Source organism: Prenolepis imparis, unplaced genomic scaffold, assembly GCF_030444845.1.
Source record: "Prenolepis imparis isolate NDT839.2.m4 unplaced genomic scaffold, iyPreImpa1.0 SCAF_5, whole genome shotgun sequence".
Taxonomy (NCBI): Eukaryota; Metazoa; Arthropoda; class Insecta; order Hymenoptera; family Formicidae; genus Prenolepis; species Prenolepis imparis.
Window position 1 is genome coordinate 9,810,977 of NW_028141163.1, and position 27,998 is coordinate 9,838,974.

Consider the following 27,998-nt stretch of genomic DNA (forward strand, 5'->3'; position numbering starts at 1 on the left):
GCGGAGAAGTCCTAGCGTGTTTCAAATCGTTAAGGTGTCGGCCGGTTCGGTGCCATCTTTACTTGCTCGATTTTAGTTACCCCGAGTTAAATTAGTATATCACCGAGGTGACTAGCCGGGTTGTGGATGCACGCGGATGTTTCGTCGAGTAACAATGGCACCGAGCCAATACATCCGTCAGCTCGGTTGAATCGCCATGAAAAGGAATGAGCCGCGAACATTCAACGACTTACTTTGTGTAGTCATCTATTAATTTCTTTACGCCGTTTTCGCTTAAAAGATCAAAGTATTTACGGCCTATTTTTTTACAACTAACTCTGAGAGCAGATTACATAATCTCATTAGAAATTGAGTGTTCATTATTTCAACAAATAACTAAAATTTTGCTCTATTATTCGTTGGGTAATTATAAAAAAATGCAGACACAAATTTGACGAGATGAGGAACAAAATCATATCGGATGATAAAGTGAGTGCTATTGTAAAAAACCAGAAATAAAAATAAATATAGTAGAAGATCTTGTAAAAATTAAATTATTCTTTTATGAGCTTTTTTGCTAGCGTATCTTTTATTTGCTATTATAATAATTTTAAAGTTAATCCATAGATAAAAGGATTATATAAAATATTAAATATCTAATATTATTTTAATCGTTAATCGAGTTGTTTTTTTCTACAATAAAACTGCTAAATGAATTACTATAATATTAACCGGAATAAAAGTTACGCGCAAAAAACCTCTTAATTTATAAATTTATAATCTCAGAATTAATAATTTAATTTTTAAACAAGTTAATTATCTCAGTTGCTTGTAACTTTTTATCGAATTAAAACCAAAAATATGTGAATTACTTAATACATTAGTAATTTTAATTACTCTAATATTAATAATTTAAATTAATTTTTCGTTTAATTTTCATTTTAAGATTTAAAATTAGCCGTGAAGCATTACATGTTGTTTTCACTATTGCTACATTATATTTAATTATACTCACCTCCATTGTCTGGGAATGATGCAAAGCTTTAATGGCATTGATCGCGTACTGCTTACTAGCGAAGGTAACGAAGGCACAGGCTTTACTCTTTCCGGTACTGTCCCTCAGCACCGAACATTCTTCGATCATTCCGTAAGCGCTGAACATGTTTCTAACGTCATTCTCCGTGAATTTTTTCGATAGCATACCGACGAACAACTTGCGCTCTGTAATAATAAAACAAATTTTTTTTAGCGATTGTTTTAAATGATATCGCTTTTATATTGAAAAGCAAATAAATATATATATATCGTTTGTATCTTGGCTTAATAAGTACTGCATAACGATCGCCTTAAGGATAATATGCAATTATTCATCTTCATGTGTGTATGTGTGCATATAATTAATCAGTCAGAGAGACGTGCCTTGCTGACTAATCATATAACCGAATGACTAAGATATATGTTCAGTTGTTATTAGCAAGGACGTATGATACACTCTTTATGGAATTGCGTTGTAGATAAATTAAATGCATTGCTCATTCTTATTGCATTTCTTACAGGTGAATAGATTAATCGATTTTATGGGTGTTTTTCAAAATATGGGAATAATTCTGACAATGTGTGATCTTTCTTAATTGATTCTTATTTTATCACAATAATCAGAGTTTATTAATTAGTCCATAATAACGTTTGGCTCTTTAAATGCGCCATCGTGTGTAATAGAATATACGTCTTATAAAAAGAGCGATTTAAATTATTGAGTATGAGAAAATAAGTTTTTGTAGCAAAACTTATATGTGTATATATGTAAAACATAGTATCTCATCACTATTCTTTTCTTTTTTAATATCTGCATGTGCCAATTGGCTCATTATAAAATTTTCATAAATGCGTCGATCATTCATCATCGATATTTCTCCTACGACAAGAAATGATTAAACAAACGTTCTGCAGTTTAAAGGTCAACAGTCGTTATCTATATTCTCGATCGCGAGCAATTAATCGAAAGAGTGTTCTTCCTGATGATACGACGTAACTTGTTCTTAAACTTTGTCGTCTCGAACCGAGGTCGCGAGTGACATCATGATTTCCCAACTCGCTCACCGTTTAATAAGCGTTTACGGATAATGCAGACAGTGGTCAAGCTATAGACCTACGGTGCCGACCATACTGGAGGAGGCGACTTGGTCAATATTTGTTTAGGACTGGGAGAAAAGCTCTACCTAGAGGAAAGCCGCTTATGTAAATTCGGCGTCGCAGGGTATAGGCTAGGCAAAATACTCGGATGTATCTCTCGAGTTTATCCCCGTTTTCTCTCATCCCCGTCACGCATGTTCAATTCTCCGGTGAATCTTCTCGGTGTTAATGCATCGCGGTTACTTCTGTGTGCGCAGTATAAGAAATATACTGCTCAACCAGAAGATCCAAATTTTGTCTTATATAAAACTTTATAGCGTATTACGTCACACAAGTTTTATTTATATAAAAATTCTGTTATATCAAATTTTTTAATCAAGGCTTAGGCCCTGCGCACAATAGAGAAAATATTAGGAATAAATATTAAATATTAGGAATAAGAATTATTTTAAAATAATAAAATCAAAAAGACTCTAATATAAAAATATAAATTCGGATATAAAGGACTAATAAGGGCTAATAAGCTAATAAGAGTCTACTTGAATTTGTATTTGTATATCAGAGTTTTTTCGATTTTATTATTTTAAAGTAATTCTTATTCCTAATATTCAATATTTATTCCTAATATTTTCTCTATTGTACGCATTTTCTCTGTGTACGTATAAATAGAGCTTTGCAATCTCATATTTACCGAACATTTATAAAATTGATATGCGATAATAACATCTCGTTTGCCGCGAGATTAATCTACAATATGAATAGTTTTTACGCGACGAAAATTAAATTAAACTTGCGTTTGTATCATCATTTTCGCGTATACGTTTTTACATAAATATATCGCATGAGTGTATTAGATCACGAGTATTAGATACTCGATTAGTGACTCGCGTTATATTAATGATCAATATTTTCAGAGTATTAATAATGTGAATTAATACATTGATACCGAGCTGTGCAAACTCTGGCCAACAAGAGAGCTAAACATGACGAGCTTTAATATATGAAAATGGTTCGCTGTCAAATGTTGCAATCCAATTCGTGTGATATCAAAGGAACACGATGCTGTGTTTCAAGCTAGACGCAGCCATACTAACGCGAATTGAAATCGAGCATACGTCGATTTATAGTACGCGCAATGTATCCATAGAAGTTGATATCGAATTTATACGGTACGATTGCGTATGATCGTGTTTCTGGAAATCATCAAAACGCTTTATGTGCAAATAATTACGGCCTGTGTTGTTGATAAATAACACTATGAAACATTTTCGTAATGTTCGTTTCATAATAAAATATAATAAGAGATACTGATTATAAAATATGTTATTTTGAAATATAATCTCGAAATGTTCGCGAAATATTATGTATACAGATAATGATAATTATATTGTTATAACGAATATTTATACTTTATAAAACAATATAGGAATATATTTACATTTTCATAACGAATGTGTGTAAAATCTATAACGCGTTAAATTATATCTAATATTACATGCAAATATGTAATTGCCTATTATAGACTACATTCTCTCTGATAATTTTGTGCCTTCAATAATATATTTAGAGTCATACGGCAATTTTCAAACAGTTGTAAATCTTAAACGTAATCTTTAGCTTACATAGTCTCCTATTTTGTCTCCTATTCAGGTTCAATATATTTATTTCGATGAAAATTCCTTGTGACAATGATCTAACTAACTCTTTGCGTTTAATGAGTCGTATTTTGTTAAAAAAAAAAAAAAAAAAAGTTATATAAAAAAGAAAAAAATTACAGACTCGCGAGGGTCATGGGAGTTCACTCAGAGTTGATTTGTGCCGCGGATAAGAGCGAAAAGGACGAAAAGAGCGGCAGATATATCGGTCCAGACTACGGCAAACTCATCCGCAGTTAACGATTTAATTAATTTCGCAACCCCTAGCGACCGGATACCCGCGGTTGTCGGCGACGGATCGGATTTCCCGCTGAAATCGAATGAAAATTTTAAGCTCGCGCGCCCTTTTTACCTTCGCGAGGAAAATACGAGGTAAAAAGGCAGTCGGCTGAGGGCGGAAGACAAATTCTCCTCCCTTTCTCGCTCCCCTCGCGTTCCAACGAAACTGCGGCCTTTACGGAATGTTTATTAAATACCGAAGGTGCTGGTTTGTACCCTTCCCTCTTCCTTCTAAACGGACCGAAATTTTCCGTCCGTTGCGACCGAACGGGACGGGTATTATCCGCATGCGGAGGCTAACGTATCGAGTACCCCGGGGATCGATTAGGGGTGGAGTCATGGTCGGCTAGGAAATAAGGAGGGTGGACGCGAATCGTCTTGATGTCGTCGATCTAATTCACATACGGGAATAATATATGATTGACAGAAAAGAGAAAATTGAATGATTAGTCAAATAGATTATGGAAGGAAAAGTTTGAATAGAAAGCAAAGAAAGGACAAAATATTTTTTACAGATTTATATCACAGCTATTCTGCCTAAATCGAGATAATTTAAAACAAATTAATTCTATCATTTGTAATTAATTTCAAACGTTGCAAAATGTTTATTTTTTCTCATTTGATTTTTCTTATTTTTTATAATTACTTAGTGTTTCTTGTTATTATATTTGCGTATAAGACAAAAAAATTCTTATTTTTTTCACACACAATAAAAGAGATTATGTAATATTTTTTAAATTTAATATATGTCTTTTTATAGTTTAAAGAATTTTTACAAATAAGAATAGTATTGCAATATTTTATCCATATTCATCATCATCACAGAAATCATCACCGCTCTTAGAATAATCAATCATTAAATTAAACATTAAACAGTTTACATTAAACATTAAACAGTTTACATTCATTATTTATATATTGTATAGTTAATAATAGATAATATATCCTTTATATTGTGCCATAACATCGAACGTCGGGATAACATCGAGCTCATTATAATCACATTTGGACGCGAGGCTATTAACGCGGAAATAAAACAAGAGCACGATACAGAGGCACTGACCTCTGTAACTGCATTTGTAATGTAATTCACGTGCAAACTAGATACGACGCGGCGTCGGATCATGCAGTCGGATATGAGATGCAGATCGCGCCTGCCGGAATGTTTGCATCGCACCGAATATTCCGTTAGGACGTCTACAGCACGTCGTCGCAGGATACGTGCATCAAAGTATTGCGCATACTCTATCGATCGAGCTTTATAAGGTCGGTCTGCATAGGAAACGAATAACAATATACAAAAGTCACCGTAAATTGCAAGTGCGATGCACAACTCTTCATGAGCCGTCTTGCAAAATGGTTCACAGTTGTCTTGATATTAGAATTCTTGACTAGAATTTTGACAGATGCCGTTATATTTTGACAGATATATGGTTTTTATATAAAAAATTAACTATTTAAAGCATTATTAATTTTTAGTTTTAAATTAATTTTATTTGAAATTTTTTTACGTAATGAAATTATATAAATAGAAATTATAAATTTTATATTCTTCATGCAAAATCATCTAATAAAAAAATATCGAATAAAAGAAAATAAAAATATGCTAATATCTTATTAATATCTTACAAATATATCATGTAATTAGAATATTACCTATACTACAGCCGCATGAGATAAACATGACTATTAAAGTGCATTAGAGAATTAATATCAAAACAATTCGCTGTTAACTCCTGTCAGCCACAACGCGCTGAAAACTAATTTTTGGTTGCATTCCATAAAGTCAGTAGGTGTTGATAACAATTTGCACTTTCCTTCGCAAAGCGTTTATACGATACAAACAGGTGTTTAGCTTCCACAAACAATTCGATCTCCTTTTGTGCATCCGCAAACCCATTCACAACCTGTGCAATTAAATCGCAGCTTGCGAATGTGGTAAGTTTTTCAATAAATGTCCGAGTTAAGCATTTCGAATTGATCCTCGCGCTTGGAGACGCAAATAGCAGTCATTTCTTATTGTTAGTCTTTTCGCCGTCATTTTTTACTCGATTTCGCTTTTTCGTGGCGCGATACGACCGAGCGCGAGAAATGGCGAATGAACCAACGCACTTACAGACCGGAGAAGAAAATCAGCGCGATAGGATCGTGCATGCAAATGCAAACAAGCACTGGGGATACTAGAATTTCACGGGGTAGCATTTCGATGCGCCTTTCCGAGATGCAGCAACGAATCTTTCCTCCGATACGCATCGCCGGAAGCGCAACTCTTTGATGCCGAAGTTCAATTTCTAAGTTCGTTATCTCGTTTGTCGAAAATCCTTCGTCTAAGTGAAATTTCGAAATCGAAAAAAGTTACAAAAGCAAAAACGGAATCATCAAACAATTCCCACAACTATTTCCCGAGGCAAAAATTATTTTCATTTTTGTAACAGAATTTTTTTGCACATTAAATTAAAATTAATAAAGTTTGCATGTCAAATTCGATTTAACTATATCTGTGATGTGTAATAGATAAAATTACCTAAATATTACTATAAGCGTAAATAAATATTATCGGAGCATATAAAAAATTTAACGATATAAATTCCGAAAATGAAACTTGGACCAAGACTCGAACGCGGTTCGCACAACTACATATAAGCTTAAAATTACGCGACAGTTATTGTCCAAATACAAATTTGAAACGTGAAAATTAATTTAAAAATATTAGAAAATAGAAAATAAAATAACTTTAAAAATATTTTTAATTCTCATTATCACTGACAATCGATTTAAATTCGAAATATTCACACAATATGTTAAAGCTTGCTGGAATATTTGCGAAGCGTGTACCTCTCGAAGCTATCTCTTATAATGACTTTTTATGGCTGCGTCTGAAGATATTCGCACGGAAAAAAAATGTTTGCGAAACGTGAGTTTTAATTAAAAATATTTTTTTTTGAGCTGCGTAATCGTCTCCTGTTCTATGAATACTAATTATTAATAATCATTAAAATTGGCCTCTTGCCATCGACGGTGCTAAAGACGATTAGATTTGTATCACTGTATTCATCGTGTAGTCGCATATCGCTTAGCCAGAAATATTTTTGCATTACACTCTTAGCACTTCGTTTTTTAAGCTATACATTTATTTTAAAGAATGAGAATTGACTGCATTAATTCAATCGTCTCACTTGCACATGATGAATGCATACATTGCATTTTGTCCATACAAAGACCCGCGGAATCAGATATTTAATAAATGGTATCTATAAAGCATTTTAAGTTATAAACATAAAAATATGTAGATGAAGAGAAATTTATCAAAATAATAGATTCAAAGTTTTAAAAATAAAATAAAAAATCAAGAATCTATGAATTAAAATGTTAATAAATTATATATCTGGAAAAAATTCTTAAGACAGAGTAATTTAAAGAAATTTATACATTTCGAAGCCAATCAATGCAGGTGTATCTTATACAATTACAATTATGTAGTCATTGATATGTCGCTAAAAAAACTCAGGAAATGACATCAGAGATAGACGATTTACAGACACCTTGAAATTCCGATTAATTAAGGTGTTTTGACAGTTGCAATAATAAGATGGTAAATTACGTTTATGATTTATAAGGTTATAAAGGAGATAATTATTGTCTTATTATTATAATTATTGTTTTATGGATTGATAGACAGTAATCATAACGCACTGATGCAGATTTACGGTCCAACGAAAATACAAACCAATTCTGTCACAGTGATTAATATGTAGACAGTGATAAACGAGCCAGTTAGAGAAAGCACCTGCGAACGAAACTGCCTTAGAATATGCATAACTGAGATCTGCATAACTCTCTCTATCCTCATTCTCGTTTAAATCATTTATTAGGAAAATCGTATATTATTTTTCATTTCAACCACGCATAATATTTATAGCATTTCTCTGCAGTTTGCATTCTATTTCATGGTGCATTTACTGCCACGTGAGCGTGTTTAATCTTGATCCTTGCTTTGAGTCTATTTAAAGAGTGACACAAAAGTTTTATAAAACAAATTTCAATTAAAAATAACACAATATATTTATTCAAAAATTTAATTTAAAAATAAATAATTTATTTGCCCCCAAAAATATAAAGTTTAATATAAATATGATAATAATTAGAGATGGTCAGATTTATTATATTTAGAGTCTCTTAAATGGCTTAAAAAAATATTTCCTCCAAAAAATTCTTGTAAAAGCAAGCAAGCAAAATTGATCTTTTTAGAATGAACGTTTCATAAAACTTCGAAGAAACTAAATTCCTATATATGTATATAATATCCTATGAATTCCCTACCAACATACATTTCGTGGAAACCCTTGTCACCCTCGTGACCACAAAATATCTTCCTCACGATCGCACAACCGCCAGTGAGAACAAATGACGCCATAAATCGTGAATCGCGACTGCGAGCGCTAAGCATCACCATCGTTAAGGACGTGTACGAAGGATACGAATGATGTCTCATACACGTCCGAATAGTGGATGAAGTTCACCAGTGTCACGTTTATATTCCCGGTGGACTGCAAGCGGGCTACATTAATTGGGCATTTGTATGGGATCCGGTGTCTCATGTCGTTTCCGGTTAGTTTCAGTGCAGTAGAAGCTATGCCATTATGCCATTCTTGTTCTCTTACACGTCCTTTCACCGGAAGAGACTTCCTCTTCTCTGCGATTCATTCCATTGCTTACCGCTTCTTAGATTCTTTCTTTCAAAAGGTGAGCAAATATATATATATATATATATATATATATATATATATATATATATATTGCTCACCTTTTTTTTATTAAACGAAAATGTATCCTTTTGATGGAAAAATGAATTTTTTACTATATAATATGAATAATACGAAACATATTGTGTTGTGCTTAAAATTATTCGGATTTTTAAAAAATGCTAATTTTTTTTATAATTATAAATTTAAGATATATTTCACACACACATATACAAATGCTAGATTAGAAAATTGTTAAGTTTCAAGTTATTATATCGTTTCAAATATTAAAAAAATTTTTTTTAAGTTTTTCTATGTGTGTTATTATTTGTTTAAACTATTATGCCAAATCATATATATTTTTCAAGTTATATTATAGTTTAAAAATATCTTGCTTTCTTCAAACATTACGTAATATTTGATAATATTGCGTGACTAATATTTCACTTCCTCTTCGAAACATATTTTTACTCGTAAAAACGTCGGCGTACGCATATTTGCCAGTTCCTTTTTATCTGACGAAACCCCGAAACGTTCTTCGCATACAAAATCAACTACTTTCAAGGGTCTCAATACACAAAGATGATTTCTCGAATACTAAAATTATTTCTTCTGACCTACATTCTACTTCCTTTACCAACTTTTATGATATAGCAATTGTATATGTTAGCCTAGGTATACTATACATATACGTATATTACATTCTATATTGTTCCATCAAGGTCAGATTTCTTGTGAAATTAAATATTTTATTTTAAAATATCAAAATGCACAGTTAGTTTATATTTATCGTAAGAGAATATAAGAATCTTTTAAAAACAATAAATAGACGCTATTTATAAATCAAATCCGTAAAGTACGTCAAGTATGAAAAGTACGATGTTATTTAAATAATTTCTTCATCGCAAACTTAATTTTCTCGTTATCAAATTTAATATTTCTGAAACTCGTAAACTTAATTTCTCAGTTATAAATGTCATTCACTTATTAAAAGTTTAACGAGAGTCATCTGAGCTTATGATAATTATGATTTTATCTCTTTCATTTATTCGCTTACGAAAAATTAAATATTTTATATATGATAATATATGGAAAAATAATTGCAGAAGTTGAAATAAAAGAAGTTTGATATTACAATTTCGATAGTATAACAAAGTTTGAATAGTGATTAATATTTACGTCGTTATTCGTTCTTTATATAAAAAAGATTGGCATCAAGTATTTACTATTATGAAAATCTAATCTTGTCATTCATGCTTGAATAATTTAAAATACAAAAATGTATATCATTAATTGTATACTAATATTTATATTCTAAGATAATAGATAGTATATATTCGAATTATTTCCAGTATAAAAATTTAAACTCTCAAAATGATACACTAACTTAATTACTTAAATTGTTCAAAAAAGTATATTTTTAAAATAAAGTTTATAGATCTAATCAAACACGAGACATTCATCTTCAAAAACTGTTTTGCATCAAAAATAGGATTATCATAATAAAAAATATATTATGAATAATAGCTAAAATTTACATTTGCATTATTAAATAATTTATTTTCATGAAATAAAAGAAGACATTTTTAACATCTTTCTAACTGATATTCTGACGTTTTACTACAAACACAATAATTTTTAGTAAAAAATTATTTTAGTTATTATTACATCTGAAGGATCATGCAAACACATAGTGGACATTAATCCCCGCCTGCGCTTACTTATCATATGCATGTTGCTATGCAAAACCTGCATGAATATGTAAAGCGCAGGTCAGCGGATATGTTCTTTGGAGAATGAAATTGTCGCGAAAGCACCTTCAATTTCATGGTGTATCCCAATCTTCGAAGTATCTTTGTTTCGCGCTTTCATATCGTGAAATTGCAAATTGCGAACAAGAGCTCGACTTCAATTGTTCGGTAATCATTCGGTAGTCTCGATAATCGCGTAATTACTTGACACGCTTAGCTAGAACCACTCTCTCGATTACTGCAATAGACTCATCGACGTGTCGCCATTATCAAGTATCGCGAATGTGTCGAAACCATTTCTTACATATGTCTCTTCCCTACATAGCTTTATTTTTTTCAGTTTTTGAAAAAAAGTCAAAATATATAAAACACAAAATATTTCGTTGGCTAAATATATTTTTGTAATCACATGTTGCAAAATAATACTAATTTATAATTATGCTATCCAAATTTAATTATAATTATATTAACATAATTATTTTTGAATAAGCATTTGAATTGACTTTCTCTTGTTATGAATTATCATTGATAAAGATGCAATTCACGCTATCAGAAAAAAGATTCAAATACAGAATCTGAATGTTATGCAATCTTTTATATTTACTGCAATTTTGACCGATATCACATCTATGAGCTACATCTTATAATATAATAAATCATATAAATAAATAATATAAACATTAAATTAGACATTTGCAATTATATGTTCGCAATTATATGTTTAATTATAAGCAATTATTCAAGAAAACATCGTATTTATAAGGTACTTTTGTTTACTAGATATTTGGCTTGTTTATTATAGGCTTTAGATGAGGAATCAAAGTGCAATAAATAACAAAGATAAAAGTACGTAAGATAATGCGTAAATTTATAGCGTTTCTTTTTTTTTCTAATTAGCAAGAAAATTATACAAGACTATATGGGGGGAAAATATATTAATAAATCATTTAAGAGTTTTAATCCTTTTTTTGCAATAATATGATGGACGAAGTCTTCATGGCAATAATAATTAACTGTAGATATACAATGTACGTTCCGCGGTATTGTGTTGGTATGTAGTTAAATTCTTACATAAAGCCGGAATGTGTGCGTCGTGACGACATAGACATCGACAAACATATTCACACAGCGCATTTCTATTCGACGGAGGCCAATATTCCTCGCGGGCGGGCGAACACATGCGGCGTAAATGAGCGTGTTGAAAATAAGTCGCGTAAAGTTGCTTTCGCAATGACACGACGGACGACGAGATATGCGCCTATATTGCAGTCACAAGATAACGGCGTGGCGACACTAGGTATATGTGTGCACAGTGGCGCATTTACTTCTATTATGAGATTCTTAATTTAAAATTTTTTTCGGGCTAAAAAATTTTTGTCTATATCAAATTAAATTAAGTAATTAAAAAAATAAAAATATGCATATCATACGTAAAATTACGTGTGCGCGCGTGTATATATTTCACGTATAATTATATTCGCAAATAATAGAATATCATATATCAATAAAATTATTATAGAAATAATATAACGAAACATAAATATTTAATAAATTTGATTAATTTCATTACACAAGAATATATTTTTGTGGTAAAATAAAAATAATGTGAAATTTATTAAATTAATAATAAATGTAAAAAAATGATTTACTAATTATAAAAAAATAATTTAGTTGAAAAAATATACTTGTAAAGAATTTTTTTTTTCATTTTTTTTGGCACTCTTCGAGTATGCTTAAAAATTGCATCTGGGTCTAAACTCGCGCCACTGTCAGGTTGTCGCGAGCCGGTGAGTTGCTACGGGTAGCCTTTTCTCTCTCTTTCTCTCTCCCTGCACTCGTACATAACTGTTTGTACAGCGATGCACAACGGAACGCGGCCGTGCCATCGTACGGTACCATCGTGTAGGGCATACCTCGGCAACAAGCGGAGAACCTGACCGAAGAGCAATCGCAATCCTCTTTTACGCAACCGGATGATGGCCGACAGTTTCTACGAAACCGTTCGCCTCATTGTATAAGACGGGAGGGAAAAGCTCGTCGGTTCGCCGACTCGATTCGGTTTGAACGGTTCGTCGGGATTCCCTCAAGTGAAACCTCAGACTCCATTTGGGAGGGAAAACGCTCTCACTCCAGATATGATCCTTCGCGCGCGCTACATCTTCTCTTCAGCGCCAAAACTATCGCGTTGATACTTCATCGCCCGAAAAATTATCTCGACATTTTTGTTATTTACTTCTGCGATTAGATTGGTGCATATAATCAAATTTGAAAAATTTAAAATACGTGAAAAAAGACTTTCGACATCATTATATATTGTTTCATTTTCTTAAAGCGATAAAGATTAACTTCCTTAAATTACTGACAGAACAAATAATAAGCAAAAACAAGTAATCCTGTTAATGATTATAATTATAATGATTATAATAAGCTTTTATAAACTTTTATTAAATACAATCATTTATTTATGATACTAATTGTAAGTATCTTAAATATTTCTTTGAGATTATGAGGATACATGCCACAAAGTCTTTCTTGTATTTTCAATATCAGTATGGTTACGAATTTGATTCTCGACGACTAAAATTACTTTGGAATATCGCTTACATATTGCGCTCATACTTCGTTTCGTTCGCTGCGATCATTAAAACTCGATGTACCTTTGAAGGATACGATTTCGTCGTGACTTCAAATATGCTTCCCGATGCATTGCACAGGGAGGTAGGTAGAAAAACGTCAAGTTTCTTGAATATATTTCTCTGTGCTTTAAGTCGTCCAATTCTTAAATATTTTTGACCTATATTTGTTGCTCCACCAGAAGGAAAAGAAAGACTTTACGACAAAGAAAAAAAAGAATTTTCATATATGTATATTGTATATTTTTATATAACATTTCTCGACATATATGAAAATTCCAACATTTCAGCATTATTATGCGGATACATACATATACACATACACTCATAGGAACTCAACTTATATGCAATTTACACATAAATGAAAATATTAGTGAATTGAGAAAATAAGATAAATCATGACAAGTTTTGGAAATAATTTAATTATTCAGAAATAATTTAATAATTTTAAAATATTAATATTTAAAAATTGTTTTGTATAATCACATGTAATATTTAAGAAGTTATTAAACACAGTAGAATCTTATAATTTTGGATCGCGAGGTTATATATTTAAGTGTAGTATCTTTATAATTCTTTCGCGAATTGCCAAGATCGAGTCTAGGTTTTGCGCGTAGATAGCGTTACGCAAATACCTGCAGGGCATTGTTTTGCTCAGGTTGAAAACAGCATTGCGAACGTATGTTCAAGGATACGCAGTCTCGTGCTTCGTAGTTGAATACAATTCACCGCGAATTCTGAAATCGTCGGACGAAAAAGACACACACGTTGCAGTAGCTCGAATAGACAAAACGGAATGATTGCCTTCTGCGAAACAACGATTCATGATTACTGCGCTAGGTTATTTTCGGAACGTATAATTCCGCTACACATAAACTAACTGGATTGCGTTGTAGAGCAAACAGTGGCTCTACAGTTGCATTAATCTCGATGGCTGTTTGAAAAATTCGTCCGCGTTAATGTTAAAATAATATTCTCAACATAACATATGTAAAAATTCGAAAAATTTTATTTTTATTAAGCGCGATCTCTGACATGTCCAGAGTAAATAATAAATTATGACTCTCGAAAGATAGTAGAACAAGATTTTCTTAAAGATTCAGTGTATAAAGTGCATTTTTTAAGCATGTTCAAGAATATTGATCCGCTGTGTGTTGGTCGAATTTAGCACTGATCTCTCTTCATACTGTAATCTTGTCTATGAGATATAGACTGGGAGGAAGAATTAATCAATTAGATTAGCGTTAATTCACGTCGGTGTGCAAATGGCCTTTAGAGTGCTGCAGAGTCTCTCGAACATAGCTCTGGCTAAATCGCGCGTGATAATACGCGGTGCATCCTGGAGTTTCACACCGATCTGAATAAGGAGGACGCAAGGAAAAGCGATGCGTACTGTTTCAAGGTTGCTATCATCGTGCCAGCTAAGATTTTCTTCCGTCAGTTGGGAAAAAGATTAACTTATATAATGAAGGCGACGTGACGTTGTGAGCGAGCGCGACACCTTCAAAGAACCTCTTCCGTCCACAATCATGCGAGCATAATTAACGTCTTGACGTCAATTTACCTATTTCCAATCGCACGTCATCGCGATTTAGCCAGGTAATGGGTTAAACTGGGGCCGCTAATTTGCATGCAATTTGCGCGCTGCGTGTTTGCGAATGAGCGAATCGTCCCGCGTTTACGCGACCATGATCGTGAAATGTTGGCGGTCGAATGCCGGGCATTCGTTATTGAATCGATCAAATGAACATCGGCGGAAAGCTCTCGCGTAATTTCTAATTAGTAGTTGCTACGTGCCTATGAACGCAATTATGAAACAGGAAGCGGAACGAGGGAGGTAAAAACAGAGTCTCTGAGAATAACATTAAATGAGAATTTGATTTCACGCGTTTTAATTTTGCACAAAAATTTAATGTTTATATGTTAAATACTTATATTTTTTTCTATATTTTTATTATATATTTAACGGTCGATAAATTCTAATAATATATTATAGTGTGGCGCATTGTGAAATGCATCATAAATATTTTAAAAAATATTGTTGTGTAATTTATATTTAACTAAATAGGAAAAATCACAAATAAAGATGGACATGCTCGACTTAAACGCGACTTTAACAAATTCATGAACTGTTATCACTATTAGACGATGGCTATTTCTATTTTTTGCGCGTCTTTATCAACGATGATCCGTTTAAGAAATTAAAAATATATATCGTGAGCTTCGAAAAGAAAAATGCTGTTTCAATTATCAAAAATATTTTTATATGACTATGTTGCTGATTATAACATAAAAACTGCGATATTGAAGATAAATTTTGCAATTGAAGATAATTTTTACATGTGAGATAAAATTGGCATATCTGCGATTATTCTTTGTAAAGAACTTTTACTTGCTATTCTTGAATTTTAAAGTTATAAAAGGAATTTTTTGACGTTATTTAAAAAAAAAATTTTTGAATGCTCTAAATGGAGACACAAGTAAAGATGTATTTATGTGGAAATCATCTGCAATATATATGAAGCTAAAATGTGACAATTATATTTAGCACTGAACATAATGCAAAAAATATATTTGTGTTTGTCATTGAAATTAAAAATTTAATGAAGCAGTCAAAAGAAGATTTCTTTGTACTTATATCACAAAAAACTAGAACAAAATTAATTAAAGTAAATTTTATATGGTATATTTCATTGTTTGATACAAATCTAGAACATGATAAAATTTATTCATAATATTGTCTGCACAAAATTATTTGATGTAAATGATTTAATATCTTCGTTATGATCGTAAAAAATATCGGAACGCATGCGCGCGATATAAAATGACGTAGCTATTCAAATAAATTTTGCACGTCACTTTATACTAGTCTCCAACTGAAATCGACTTGTCATGACCTTCATTTTCTACCAACGCGCTCGTACACACATCTCTCTTTCTTTCTCTCGTGCGCGCGTATAATAATGGCCTCCATTGATAAATTTCTAAAGCCTAGACTGCACCGATCGCAAAAACAAGCATTATATACAAGCGCTGCGCAGGGAACTATCTTTTTTCTTTTCTTCGTTGCTCTTTTTTTTGTCAGAATTTTCTCTTGTGGGGTGTATGTACAGTCGTGGACACAGAGGTTGCGACACTTTATATTTATTGAATTTAATGTTTATTTATTATAAATTTTCTGCGGCAGTTTAAATTTATATTACACACTATATACGCAAATTTGACAACATCATGATTATTTATCGCGCATAAGCACATGACAATGATTTGCATCCTGAATTTTATTGCACATTAAAAACTCATTAAAAAAAGTGTCGCAACCTCTATGTCCACGACTGTATATCATTGATCACCATTGAAATAAACTAATAGGAACGCCTCTCCACAAAGCGTGGATTTGCATTATACATTTTAATGCTATATTAGCTGTTTGATTTTTGTTTCAAATATATAATGCATATTTCATATTATATATAATGCATATTTAGAAGACGAAGTCGCTTTTAAGATTGTGTCATTAAATAAAGATATAACATTCTAAATAAAAATATAAAATCTTAAATAAGATTTAATATAACTAATAAACTAATGTAACTAATGAATCTAAGATAATTTATTTAGACAAATTTTTTGATGAATTTGACGCATGTGCATATATATTTTTTTTTTCACAGAAAGATGTTTTTTATTTTTGTTTTTAACAAAATATTTCACATATTTTTATAATATAAATTCTTGAGTGCCTTGTCAGAAGAATATTTTCCTTAACGAAGATTGTCGAAGGCAAACAATAAATAAAATATATAGTACAATCTAGAAATTATGTTCTTCATAAATAAGCCGGTAATAAATGAATCTATAGTGTTAAATGCGAAAAAGAATCGAACACAATGAGGTAGATATAACGTGAAATAATTTATCATATAAAAATGGTTAGAAATGGAGAAAGTGAAGTTACTATTTGCAGTAGTTTGAAATAGCGGAAAAACATGTCTGCGAAGCGTTCTATTTTTTTCGATGATTTAGTCGGGTAGGAATCTACCAAGCGTAACGAATTACCCGATTTTTCAGGGACGACACATACTGGCGATACGAGTGAAAGCAGAACACATATGTATGCGAATTAATATGCACAGAAGTGTCACACAAGCGAAACTTCTCTCTATTAAATCGTGCGAACAAAACCATTTTCTCGATTTTTGTACGACGGCATATAGATCATTTGATGTATCAAATATCGCAGAATTAGCGATAGTTATTATTGATGATCAGAAATTAAAATATAATTAACTTAAAATTTCTTTTAATTTAGATTTAAATTTAAAAAAAATTATTAATAATCTTACATTTATTAAGAGATATTAGCACTATTTTAGTTTTTTAATTTTTTAATTTTTTAATTTTGATTATTTGGTAAATTTTGAATGTGCTGAGAATAGTTCTCTCTGAATAAAAGAGATGTATATACTTCCTCCATGTTACAAAACAGCACTACTTTCAAATAGCTTTTCGAAACAAATTCGATATATATTACAATCGGATTTCACTATAAAATATATGGCCAGATATATTGAAATAAAAACGATAGGGAGAGACCGTTTATAACCATATGTTGAGAATTGAATGAGAAATTGATTAAAACTGTAAAAATAAATATAAAAAAATTTAAATCGACAGAACTAGATAATAGTGTTTAAAATATATATACTCGGTGTTATTTATCAGAAATGACACATTTTTTAGCTCGGCAGAACTCATATTTGTCATTTGCGCATAAACATCAATTTGTCAGTTTACGAAACAAGTCATAGGATACGTCAATCAAATACAGCCGTGAAATAGTGCTTCGTACGCGAGCCAAACGATACGGAGATTTGTGTTAGGGTCAACGACCACTTCTAGATCAGCTGAGACTAGGTCGCATGCAAATCGTGGGACAACAGGAGGCGCCTTCTCCCTACCATTGCTAATTCATCTCTCAGTGATCGGCAAATCCGCAAAGCGATTGTCGCGATTTTAGCCTCGTCTCTCCGTCCATCGGCATTTCTTTCGCTGATTTTTTACTTGTAGATTCAGTCTATTTATTGTATATAAACTCTCAAGTCGTGCAAGTTTTGAAATGACAGATAAAAATCCGTTATGCGAAACCCTATTTCGATAACTAAATAATTGAAATAATCTCCCGAAATATAAATTTATGTCTCATACAATCGACATTATATTTTTAATAATAATTCTCAAGACATATTTTTATCTTGGAATAAAATAATATGATAAATTTCTTTAATCGTATAATTGCATCGCTGAAGATGATATACATATATTCTAATTTATTGTTCTTCGAAAATTTTGCAAAGTACGAAATTTTATTTACGCACGCGCACGCGTGTATAATTTTGTATGTAAATTTGATTTGAACGTAGTACTTTCCACCGATGTTCCTCGAATGTAGATCTCTGGTAAAGAGAAGATTGAAGAGATCGAAAGTACGCCAAACCGTGACGGCGAAGGGCATCGTACCTTGCGGTTATGTGTAAATGCCGGATAAGAAACTCGTTTCGTTCCCGGTCCACTGACACACTGACGCGACGTCGTTTCGCATCGCACAGAACCTTAACTTTCCTGAGTTCGTAAAGTTGCGCTTTTGAAAGAAACGCTCGAGGGCATCGTATTCCGCGGAATAGAAAACGACGTCGCGCTGCTGTTGGGAGGATACGATGCGAAACGAAACGATGTCTCGCCTTACCGCGCACGGAAAAATTAATTTTTTAACATCTCTAAAAAAGAGTATACGATATTTTATATATTATGTCTTGAAAAGTATTATGACCGACGTGACACAACTTCCTTTGCAACATTCTCTGCGACATGAATTTCAAGGAACGATGTATATTTAGCTACAGATCTCCCCCTCCCCCCTAGTGTCACAGTATATTATAAAAATATCTATATGTATATCATCGACTGCAGATTTCTGAATAGAGAAGAATTTCTAGAATAATTATTTATATATCAACAGAATTATAAATATTTTTTTATAATTCTTTTTCTATCGCAATATAGTTTAAAATTTTGAGGGATTTTTAGTCTTTTGTTATCTATTATATAAGTATTTTAGGTTTGCATAGAGCTTTTTGATTTCTTACAAGATAAAATAATCGTTGCAATTAGGTTAGCGTCATAGTAAAAGTTATATGTAGTTTATGATAAACCGAGCTTTGCAATTGCAAATGATGGTGGTAGCATTTGCATCGCATTGTGTTGAACCAATGTCTCAATTGACTAATTTCCAACTTCTCTGATCGTCTTGAACGGAACGTGGCGAACGTGTTAAACAGGATCGCAATCTGTAAACGAAGTCACGTCGAAAGAAATATCGCGCCACCGCCGTCGCTTGCTAATGCAGCCAAGTGCATTAGAAACGTGCACTTTGTCAAGCATCGACGTGAAATCGTAACGACTCGTCCCGCTTGTGCAACCCATTAACGCATACGTACCCACATTCATGCACATATATATGCATATGTATATAGAAAAACATACGTCACCTGACTATACTTAACTCCTCGCTGGTCGCCTCGTTATTGATGCGATCACAAGGAAAGACATAAGTTAGTCATCGTGCGTGTCATAAAAATGACTCTTTTACAACAACGCGATTCACTGTTCTTTGAACATTTGCTCATATGCTTGCTTCAGCTGTCAGATTACACGATTTTCCGAAAAACATTCTGGTTAAAATGGTTTGCTTAGTGAAAACAATTTTAATTATACTTATACGCAACAGAAACCAAGCAAATTTTTTAACAATTACTTTAGTAATTTTTAATGCATTTGTAGTGATTCAATCTTAAATATTTTGCATTATTAAATACAATACAATATATTAAGATTTTTATATCAATATGATATAAATTACTTGAAACGAGTGAAACAAAATTACATTTTTTTCTAAAATTTTGAGAATTTATTTCTCTTTCTATCTTTTTTGCATATCAAAAAGACTGTCCAATTTATGTAAGAGTGTGTGTATATATTAATGATGCAATTTGCAGGAAATTTTTAATGCAGCAAAATTACATATTATCCTGAAATTTCTTTCATAATATTACCTAATATTACATTTATATTACTTGGATTTTTACGAGTCAAAATTATCTACATAACTAGTTCTTATATCGGCAGTCTTACACAAAAAGTGAAATCTTTAATAAATTATAGTAAATTAAACTAAGTAAATCACAAATTACATCAAATCTTAAAATATTTTATCAACAATCATATCTTAATACAATAATAAATTCAGTCTTAAAATTTACTGTCTTCTAACTCGCAAATTATTTATTAAGAATGCAATATTTAAAAAATGTAGCAACCTTCGATATAGTTGAGGAATAGTTGCCGCATTTTTATACTAAAATTATAAGCTATACATTACGTGCAATGTTGTACAATGCACTTTATCTTGTTATTCAGTCGATGTTGATATATTTAACAAAATACATTAAGCTTATATGTGTCAGCAACCGTGGGACTCTTTTAGACGTATTGTTTCTCGCCTCTGCATTATTCACACGGTAACCTGTTTAACCAGTTCTACAGGATATACTGGATGCATCGACATTTTAATGAGAAATATTAAATAAAAGTTAAAATAGTGATTTATTATAATATTAAGAGAGAAAGAGAGATTGATAATTTTTATGACATAAGTAATTAAAAATGAAATCAGCGAATTACATAAAAATCTAAATAGGCAACAAAAGTTAGTCTTTAATTATCGTTTAATTAATTACGTATGTATTTCCTCTTTAATATTGGACAATTTTGAGCTTGTGTTTAATATCTAATATTTAAAATGTTTAATATCGAAAATTTTGAGAAAAATTTAATGAGTTGTAATAAAACTTTCGCGGGAAGAAAATGGATGAAAAATAATATAAATGCTGTTGTGTGTGACAATTGCTGCATATAATACCTTGCGAAATTTGTAGATGCTACTTCGTATATAACTATAAATGGACGCATTTTCCATTTCATTCCGGCAAAAGCCTCGTTAAAAGTATCCTCGGATAAGCGACAACGTCGACGACGATTCCTCAAAGGACGATTTCTAATTCCGCGGGACAATCTGACGCGGTAGAAACACTGTGACAAAGGATTCTGGTACACAGCGGTCTTCCCTCTCGTTTTCTTGCCGTATCCTTCTTACTTGCTTTGCCGTGACTCGACGAGTTTCATTACGTAACTTCCCGCGTGCCTGCATATAAGGAAGTCAAGGATGTTTGAAAGTGTGTTCGTTATTGTATTCTCTCCTCCCTCGGAATTCCACGCGAATCTCATCTGCGCTTCCCGCCTCGACTGCAACACCTGTTATCGATTATTTCGAATCGATGCATCGAGCCACGACATTGCTAGCATTTCAATTTGTACTTAATGAAGATTTTCCAAAAATTCGAAAAACGTCGTGAAAATTTATATAAACTGTCTTAGAACTGTCACACACATACTTTTCGTCTATAAATTCTTCGAGAAATGTAATACGAATTTTTCTTCAGCAAATATTTGACAAGAGAGTAATTTTTTTTGATCACGATTGTGATGTAAACTTTTTTAACGTTAAATATCTCGATAATTGGATACTTCTGATTTTTTTTGAACTGCATTTTGATTATTTTTTGTATCGTCTTATCGATGACTTTCTCGCCAAAAGAGCTGCATGACAAAGTCATACCTATTGAATTTTATTAGTTGAAGCTACTCACGTTGCTGCAACTCGATATCGCTTGCGTTAGCGTACACAACGCTATCATTTTTCAACGTGGCATTCGTTATTGTGAGACGAGTGTGCTTACGTTAGATGAAGTATCCGCGATATTGATGAAGGGCAGGAGGGGGACTGGTTTATCCACAGTAAATTCGTCATTTTACGTCATTAGCGTATCGAAGTTTGATATTATTTCAAATCTGTGTATAATATAGTTTGTTAGTCAATCCAATTATAATGCTAATTATTTTTCTGATAAAAATAAATCCATTTTTATTTCTCTCTCTCTCCCTCTTGTTGAAAATGCTAGATATAAACATACATTTGTTTTTCATATTTCTTTTTGCTTTCATAATTATAAAGACAGATCATAATCCCATAATGCAATTTTTGAATTCAATTCAACATTTTGTACAGAAGATGATATTTGGTAAATATCAAAGAAATTCTCTCGAATGTCAATCAAAGATTCAGAATGGCGAAATGAATACTTGACGAATAAGCATGTTCAAAGCAACAGCGAATTGTTTGGAAAAATTATGTCGTCACATGACCAGCTTATTTGGATAACGGATATATGCCCAGCGCATACTTGATTAGTGCCTTGCGAAACGCGTTAAATACTTTTACCTTGCGGACAGGTAACGGACACGTGATAAGAATACTTATAAGCAGTAGCGATCCTTCCTTTCGCGACTTCCACGAGGAAAAAGCCGAAGGCGCAATTTAACCGGTGCGCAAAAAAGAAACAGAAAAAAATCGAGTATCATTATCTCAATGCAAATCGTTGAAATTTTGTAACGATGAAAATAACCAACTTGCATTGGATTATTTAACTGTACGGCAGGATCGTGAAAAATCGTCGTCGTTATATACATCGATAGTGATAAATTCGCGTGAACAAATTGTCGAACAAATAGCTGAAATCGTGCTGTACATTTTTTTGTTTCCGATCGATATAGTCAATAACGAAATTGCATTTGACTTCCTATCGCTGTCTCATGCATGGCAACACTACTTTACTTCTGATTGCTCCGCTTCCATTTTAACGGGGTTCACGAAAGTAAAATAATATATAAGACACAAGTGCATTAAAATAGTTTAATAGATTTACGAGAGGGTCGTAATTAAAGTATCTTTTTAAGCATACAATTTCGTGTTCTTCAATATTATTTCCGATAGCGTTTGTATCTGTCTTTTACGTAATATCATATTTTTTATTATATTATTACGTACGTACATAATTTTTATTTCTACAAAAAAAATACGAAATATGTTAAAGGATTCATTACTGTATAACAATTATTGTGTTACGATATTGTATTCCATTTCACCTTGTACAACTTCACGTGATTTCAATCTCCATCCTTCGATTGACTGCGAGTGCTATTACGGGACATTATTATAATTTGCTACTATTTCAAGGATGCTTGCAACACGTAATATCAATGCCTAAGAACTAGGACAATACTGTTCTTCAACTTGAAAATCAACGAAAGGAAATATTATATCTCGAGAGATCGTAAACCACATAACAATCTACATTACAAAAGCAAGGCATCACTCGAGCTTTTACAGTTGTGTTAATTGTTAACAAAGATAACTTTCGGTTTTTAAAAACATAATTCGGATATGAAAGAGAGCGCTTTTACACTCTCTTAATGCACACATTGCGTGAATAATAATATTCCGTCATCGAGACTAATAATGAGAACGTTTTGTAAATAAAAATAATAGGGAATGTCAATCTTCTACGCGAGACATTATTAAAAAAAAAAATAAAAAATTAGAAAAAATAGCGAATAGGTTATACGACGCGCTTGAAGGCAAATTATTAAACTTTTACGTGCTATTTTTCGCGCTTGTATATCGCGATGCACGTAGAAACAACGTAAATTCCTCGGACGATAGCGCACGAATAACGCGTCGACAAATCACCGTAAATTATCTCCATCGTCGGGCAAGTCGTAAAGCGCTTCTGTTCGTGTGAAATCTATTGTCGAGCAAATGCGTCTGACGAGAACGCCCACGTGTCTCAAAATTGAGAAGTGGAAACTGCAAGAATAAAATGCCTCTAACGCGGCCTGCACGCTACGTTGTTTGACGCTAAAATCATTACGCGTGATTTATGAATCGTTGTTATAATCCTGGAAAACGCCCGACTAATCTTGCGGAGAATCAATCACACATCTTCTTATAAAAACTTCTGACGCACTTGTCAATACATTGGTAAATTAATATCCTCGTATTGAAACAAACGGAAGTTATACTGCGGCTTGGAAACAGGCTGCATGAGATATAGCAAATGGATAGATAAATTGAATACTTGGAAAAATAAAAAATAAAATATATATTAAATGCTTATTTTCACATAAATTTGTCAGAGAAGTATAGAAAATACATACACAGTACCCCAACTTAATTAGCTTTAGCCAGATAATACATGAAAGAAAGCAAGTTAAATGCAATCTGATGTTAAGTAATTTATTAAAGATATTATTATAGAAATAATATTATTGAAGATGTATAAAATTTAGACATTATTATTATACATTTCAAAGCTATTATTTCGATAAAATTATTAACTGGATGCATAATTAGTTATCGTTTTTTAGGTCAATTTATTTCAAAATAATAGCACATTTAATAGTTCCAAGTGCTATAATGCGCATTATTTCAATCATAATCATATTAAACGCATCGATCATGTGCATGTAATCGATCAAGTCTGATGAATGCGACCTTCTGATCGTATTATGTATGTGAAATCTACGGAATGAATAACCTCATTTCAATCGCAACGTGATCGGTAGTGCAGCAATACTTTGCATGACTGCCACAAACATACTTTCGCTCTTGGCAAATCCACACAATTGCTGCAAAGTCTTCCGTTAATATTCCCGCGATTTCAATATTGTTTAGAAAAAAAAGTAAAGATGTATAAAATTTTTCGGTCATAAATCTTCATTCGTTACTAATTACTGATCTGTATTTTTTAAGATGTTTTAAATACACAAGTTTATTTCAATTTAATCATCTTATAATGACAAATCTATTTAATTGAATGACTTTTAAATTGAGTTTTAAATATGATTTTGTTGATTTATATTCAATATATGAATTCTTTATTTATTAAACGCTATCTTAAACTAAAGAACAATTTGTAAGAATAATTTAATATAAAACAAGGCGAAATAAAAAAAACAAATAAATAAAAAACAAGAATAATCAAATTTTCTCTTTAACGTTTATATTATATTCATAAATTAAGACAATTGATTTATGCCGAAAAAAATACATTAAAGGGTTCGAGCATTAACGGTGGACGTTGCCAGTTATGATCGGCCAAAAATAGTCGACAGGAGAGGATCCCTTCAAATCATTTCGGTGAGACGCGCGCGGATATTGACTGACGGCGCAGTGACACGTACGCGTCCGACGCACAGTCGGGATACCTTTATTTTATTAATAGTGATGGCTCAAGCGGTATACGCAACGCGGTCATGTATATTTATGCAGGTACGTACATACGTACTTATTCATTCTCTTCAACCGTTCGCGAACCGCTTCTGACTATTCATAACGTCATCGGGAGGGGGGCTTCAACGGGTCGGTGTCACCTTGCGAGCTATACCTATCCATTTCCGAATCGATAGGTCGATTTTTCGTTAGCGTATCTTGCGAAATTACATCTCGAAGAAAAACAACTAGAATCTTATCGTCACGTTCTGTAGATAATTATTATCGAAGAGGGAAGCAACACGAGATAGCCAATTGTTGTACTTTTCGACCAGTTATACGGGTCGCGTTACTAAGAATGCATAAATTTCGTATTATTATGGTAGACATATTTATTTATAAGTTTGTCATGGTAAATATAGTATCTAAGTATTGACAATCATTGAAATAAATAAATGCGTCCAAGATGCAACATCTTTGATTAGATTATTCGATTAAAATTTACTAAAATTTTTTCACTCATAATTAAAAGAAAGTTGCATTTAAATTAAATTGAATTTGAAACTCTCATATCATATATAAATGATGCATTCAATAAAATATTGTAGCATTTAGAATACTTTGAGATCTGATAATATTCTTATATTTGCTCTCCTTATATTTTATGGATAAATTCTTGAAATAATTTTTTGTAGATAAAAAAGGAGTAACATAGTTATATAACTATGTTAAATTGAATTCTATAAATAAGACAATTGATCTAAAATACTCGAAAAACATTTAAAAAGCGATATACACTGTGTGTTAATTAATTTAATGATAATAATATATTATTTCGGGAAAGCACACAAACAATAAAAAACACAAGATAATCAGTGTGATATAATGCTATCTCGATTAAAGATTCTTTCCTTTCTTTCAAATGTAGAATTCAGAAATTTTTTTTTTTCAGAATAAATTAAATGTACAATATTATGCGAGAAAATAAACAATTTTATTTGCTATGTATTTTCTTGATAATAGAAATTGATGCTTCGATTTGAATATAATTTGAATATAAAAGTATGATACAATACGAATATATACGAAAGATCTTTGCCAATGTTTCAGGCATCTTTATCCGTTACGATGAATTCCAGTAGAGTTTATATACTTATGTATATATCTATTTCAATTCTTTTATAACATAAGAGTGTTTTCAAAAATATATTATTAGAGTAATGATTATAATCACGCAAATTATAAATTGTAGATTATGTGTCGATTAACTTGCTGTAAAATAATCCGGAACACCTAATATTCGAACACCGAATCTTGGCACGAGTCCCCAGGTATACAAAAAGCTCCAGTTTATATAATTAGCTTATCTTCTAATTACGTAAGCTTAATATTTTATATTTGGGTACCACGTTCTTTGGTATCATTTAAATGAGCAACATACATTTTTGAATAAATTCTCCAATCGTAATATTAATTATGGCAGATGCAAAAACTTTACTGTAGTAAATGTGTCGTCTATATATAATAATATCTGTATTAATTAAATGTTTTCATTATAGAAATATGTTTAATAATGATTGTAAGATAAAGTATCGGTCTGTTTTAATGCGTCAATTTTTCTAAAAAACAAAGAAAATATAAATGTTACTTATATAACTTTAAAAATATATTGAATGTTTTATTTCTTCTGTAATGTTACAGAGAAACTGACACACATGCTTCTGTCAGTTAAGCACAGAATGAATCATTGTCTACGCGAGAAATAGAACTGCGTTTATTTTAATAACTTGGTACTGTCATTTTATGAAAAAGTTGCTAAAATTTTTTTTGTTATTTTGCATTTGACAATTAATTATATTTAATATGACGATCAATATGTGAATGTTTATTTTCGATATAAATTAGATTAAAAATATTTCCATTTTAAAAATCAAAATAAATATTCTATATATCACACACAGATTTTAATTATAATTATGCTTAAATTCGTTAATATTTTATATTATTAAGCCAAAAGTGTTTATCGCTTTTTAAATTACGTACACATTATATCATATTATATCTAGCGTAAACAAAAGTCACAGTAATTAATTGAATTCGATTTCATATCTGAATATAATGGCCAAATATATATGCGTGACACTTGAGTTGTTGATGATCCGCTTGATATGTAGCTCAATACAAATGACATTATTGCAGGTCGAAAATCGGATAATTGCGTTTAATTAAAAATAAGAGAAACGAGTACAGGTCTTTGACCCCGCTTAATTCCGATAATAGCCTTCGAATAACTATTCTCGCGCGACTTACAAATCTTAAAGAACAATCGTTCTGCGCGTTATCTGAGATTGATAAGCTAGTACCTGGGATGGAATAAGGTGCGGTTTGCTGCTGGGGTGCCCAGTAAGCCTGGCTGATAGCGGGATAATGAGATTTTGGGGAACCGATGTTGGTACCGGTGTTGTGCCGGTGTCTCTGGCTTTTCATTGCCATAGTGTGTTACTTCCACCGTCGTTCTTGTTGTCCTCTTTGACGTCTCCACTTTACCAGCGCTTTCCGACCGAGGATCGTACTGTCAGGTCAGAGCCATGTCACGGTCA

The 27,998-nt window shown here is 31.9% G+C and overlaps 2 protein-coding genes across 22 annotated transcripts in view; one reads left to right on the forward strand and one right to left on the reverse strand.

Annotated features, from left to right (window-relative positions):
- Positions 1-27,998, forward strand: part of LOC145936303 (uncharacterized) — a 91,357-nt gene that overhangs the window by 31,902 nt on the left and 31,457 nt on the right. The window lies entirely within an intron of this gene.
- Positions 1-27,998, reverse strand: part of LOC145936300 (CUGBP Elav-like family member 1-A) — a 384,349-nt gene that overhangs the window by 23,166 nt on the left and 333,185 nt on the right. For all 21 annotated transcript variants that reach the window (XM_083038373.1, XM_083038366.1, XM_083038387.1 and 18 more), the window contains one exon: positions 995-1,200. In XM_083038373.1, coding sequence (XP_082894499.1) covers positions 995-1,200 — 206 coding nt within the window. The remainder of the gene's footprint in view (positions 1-994; positions 1,201-27,998) is intronic.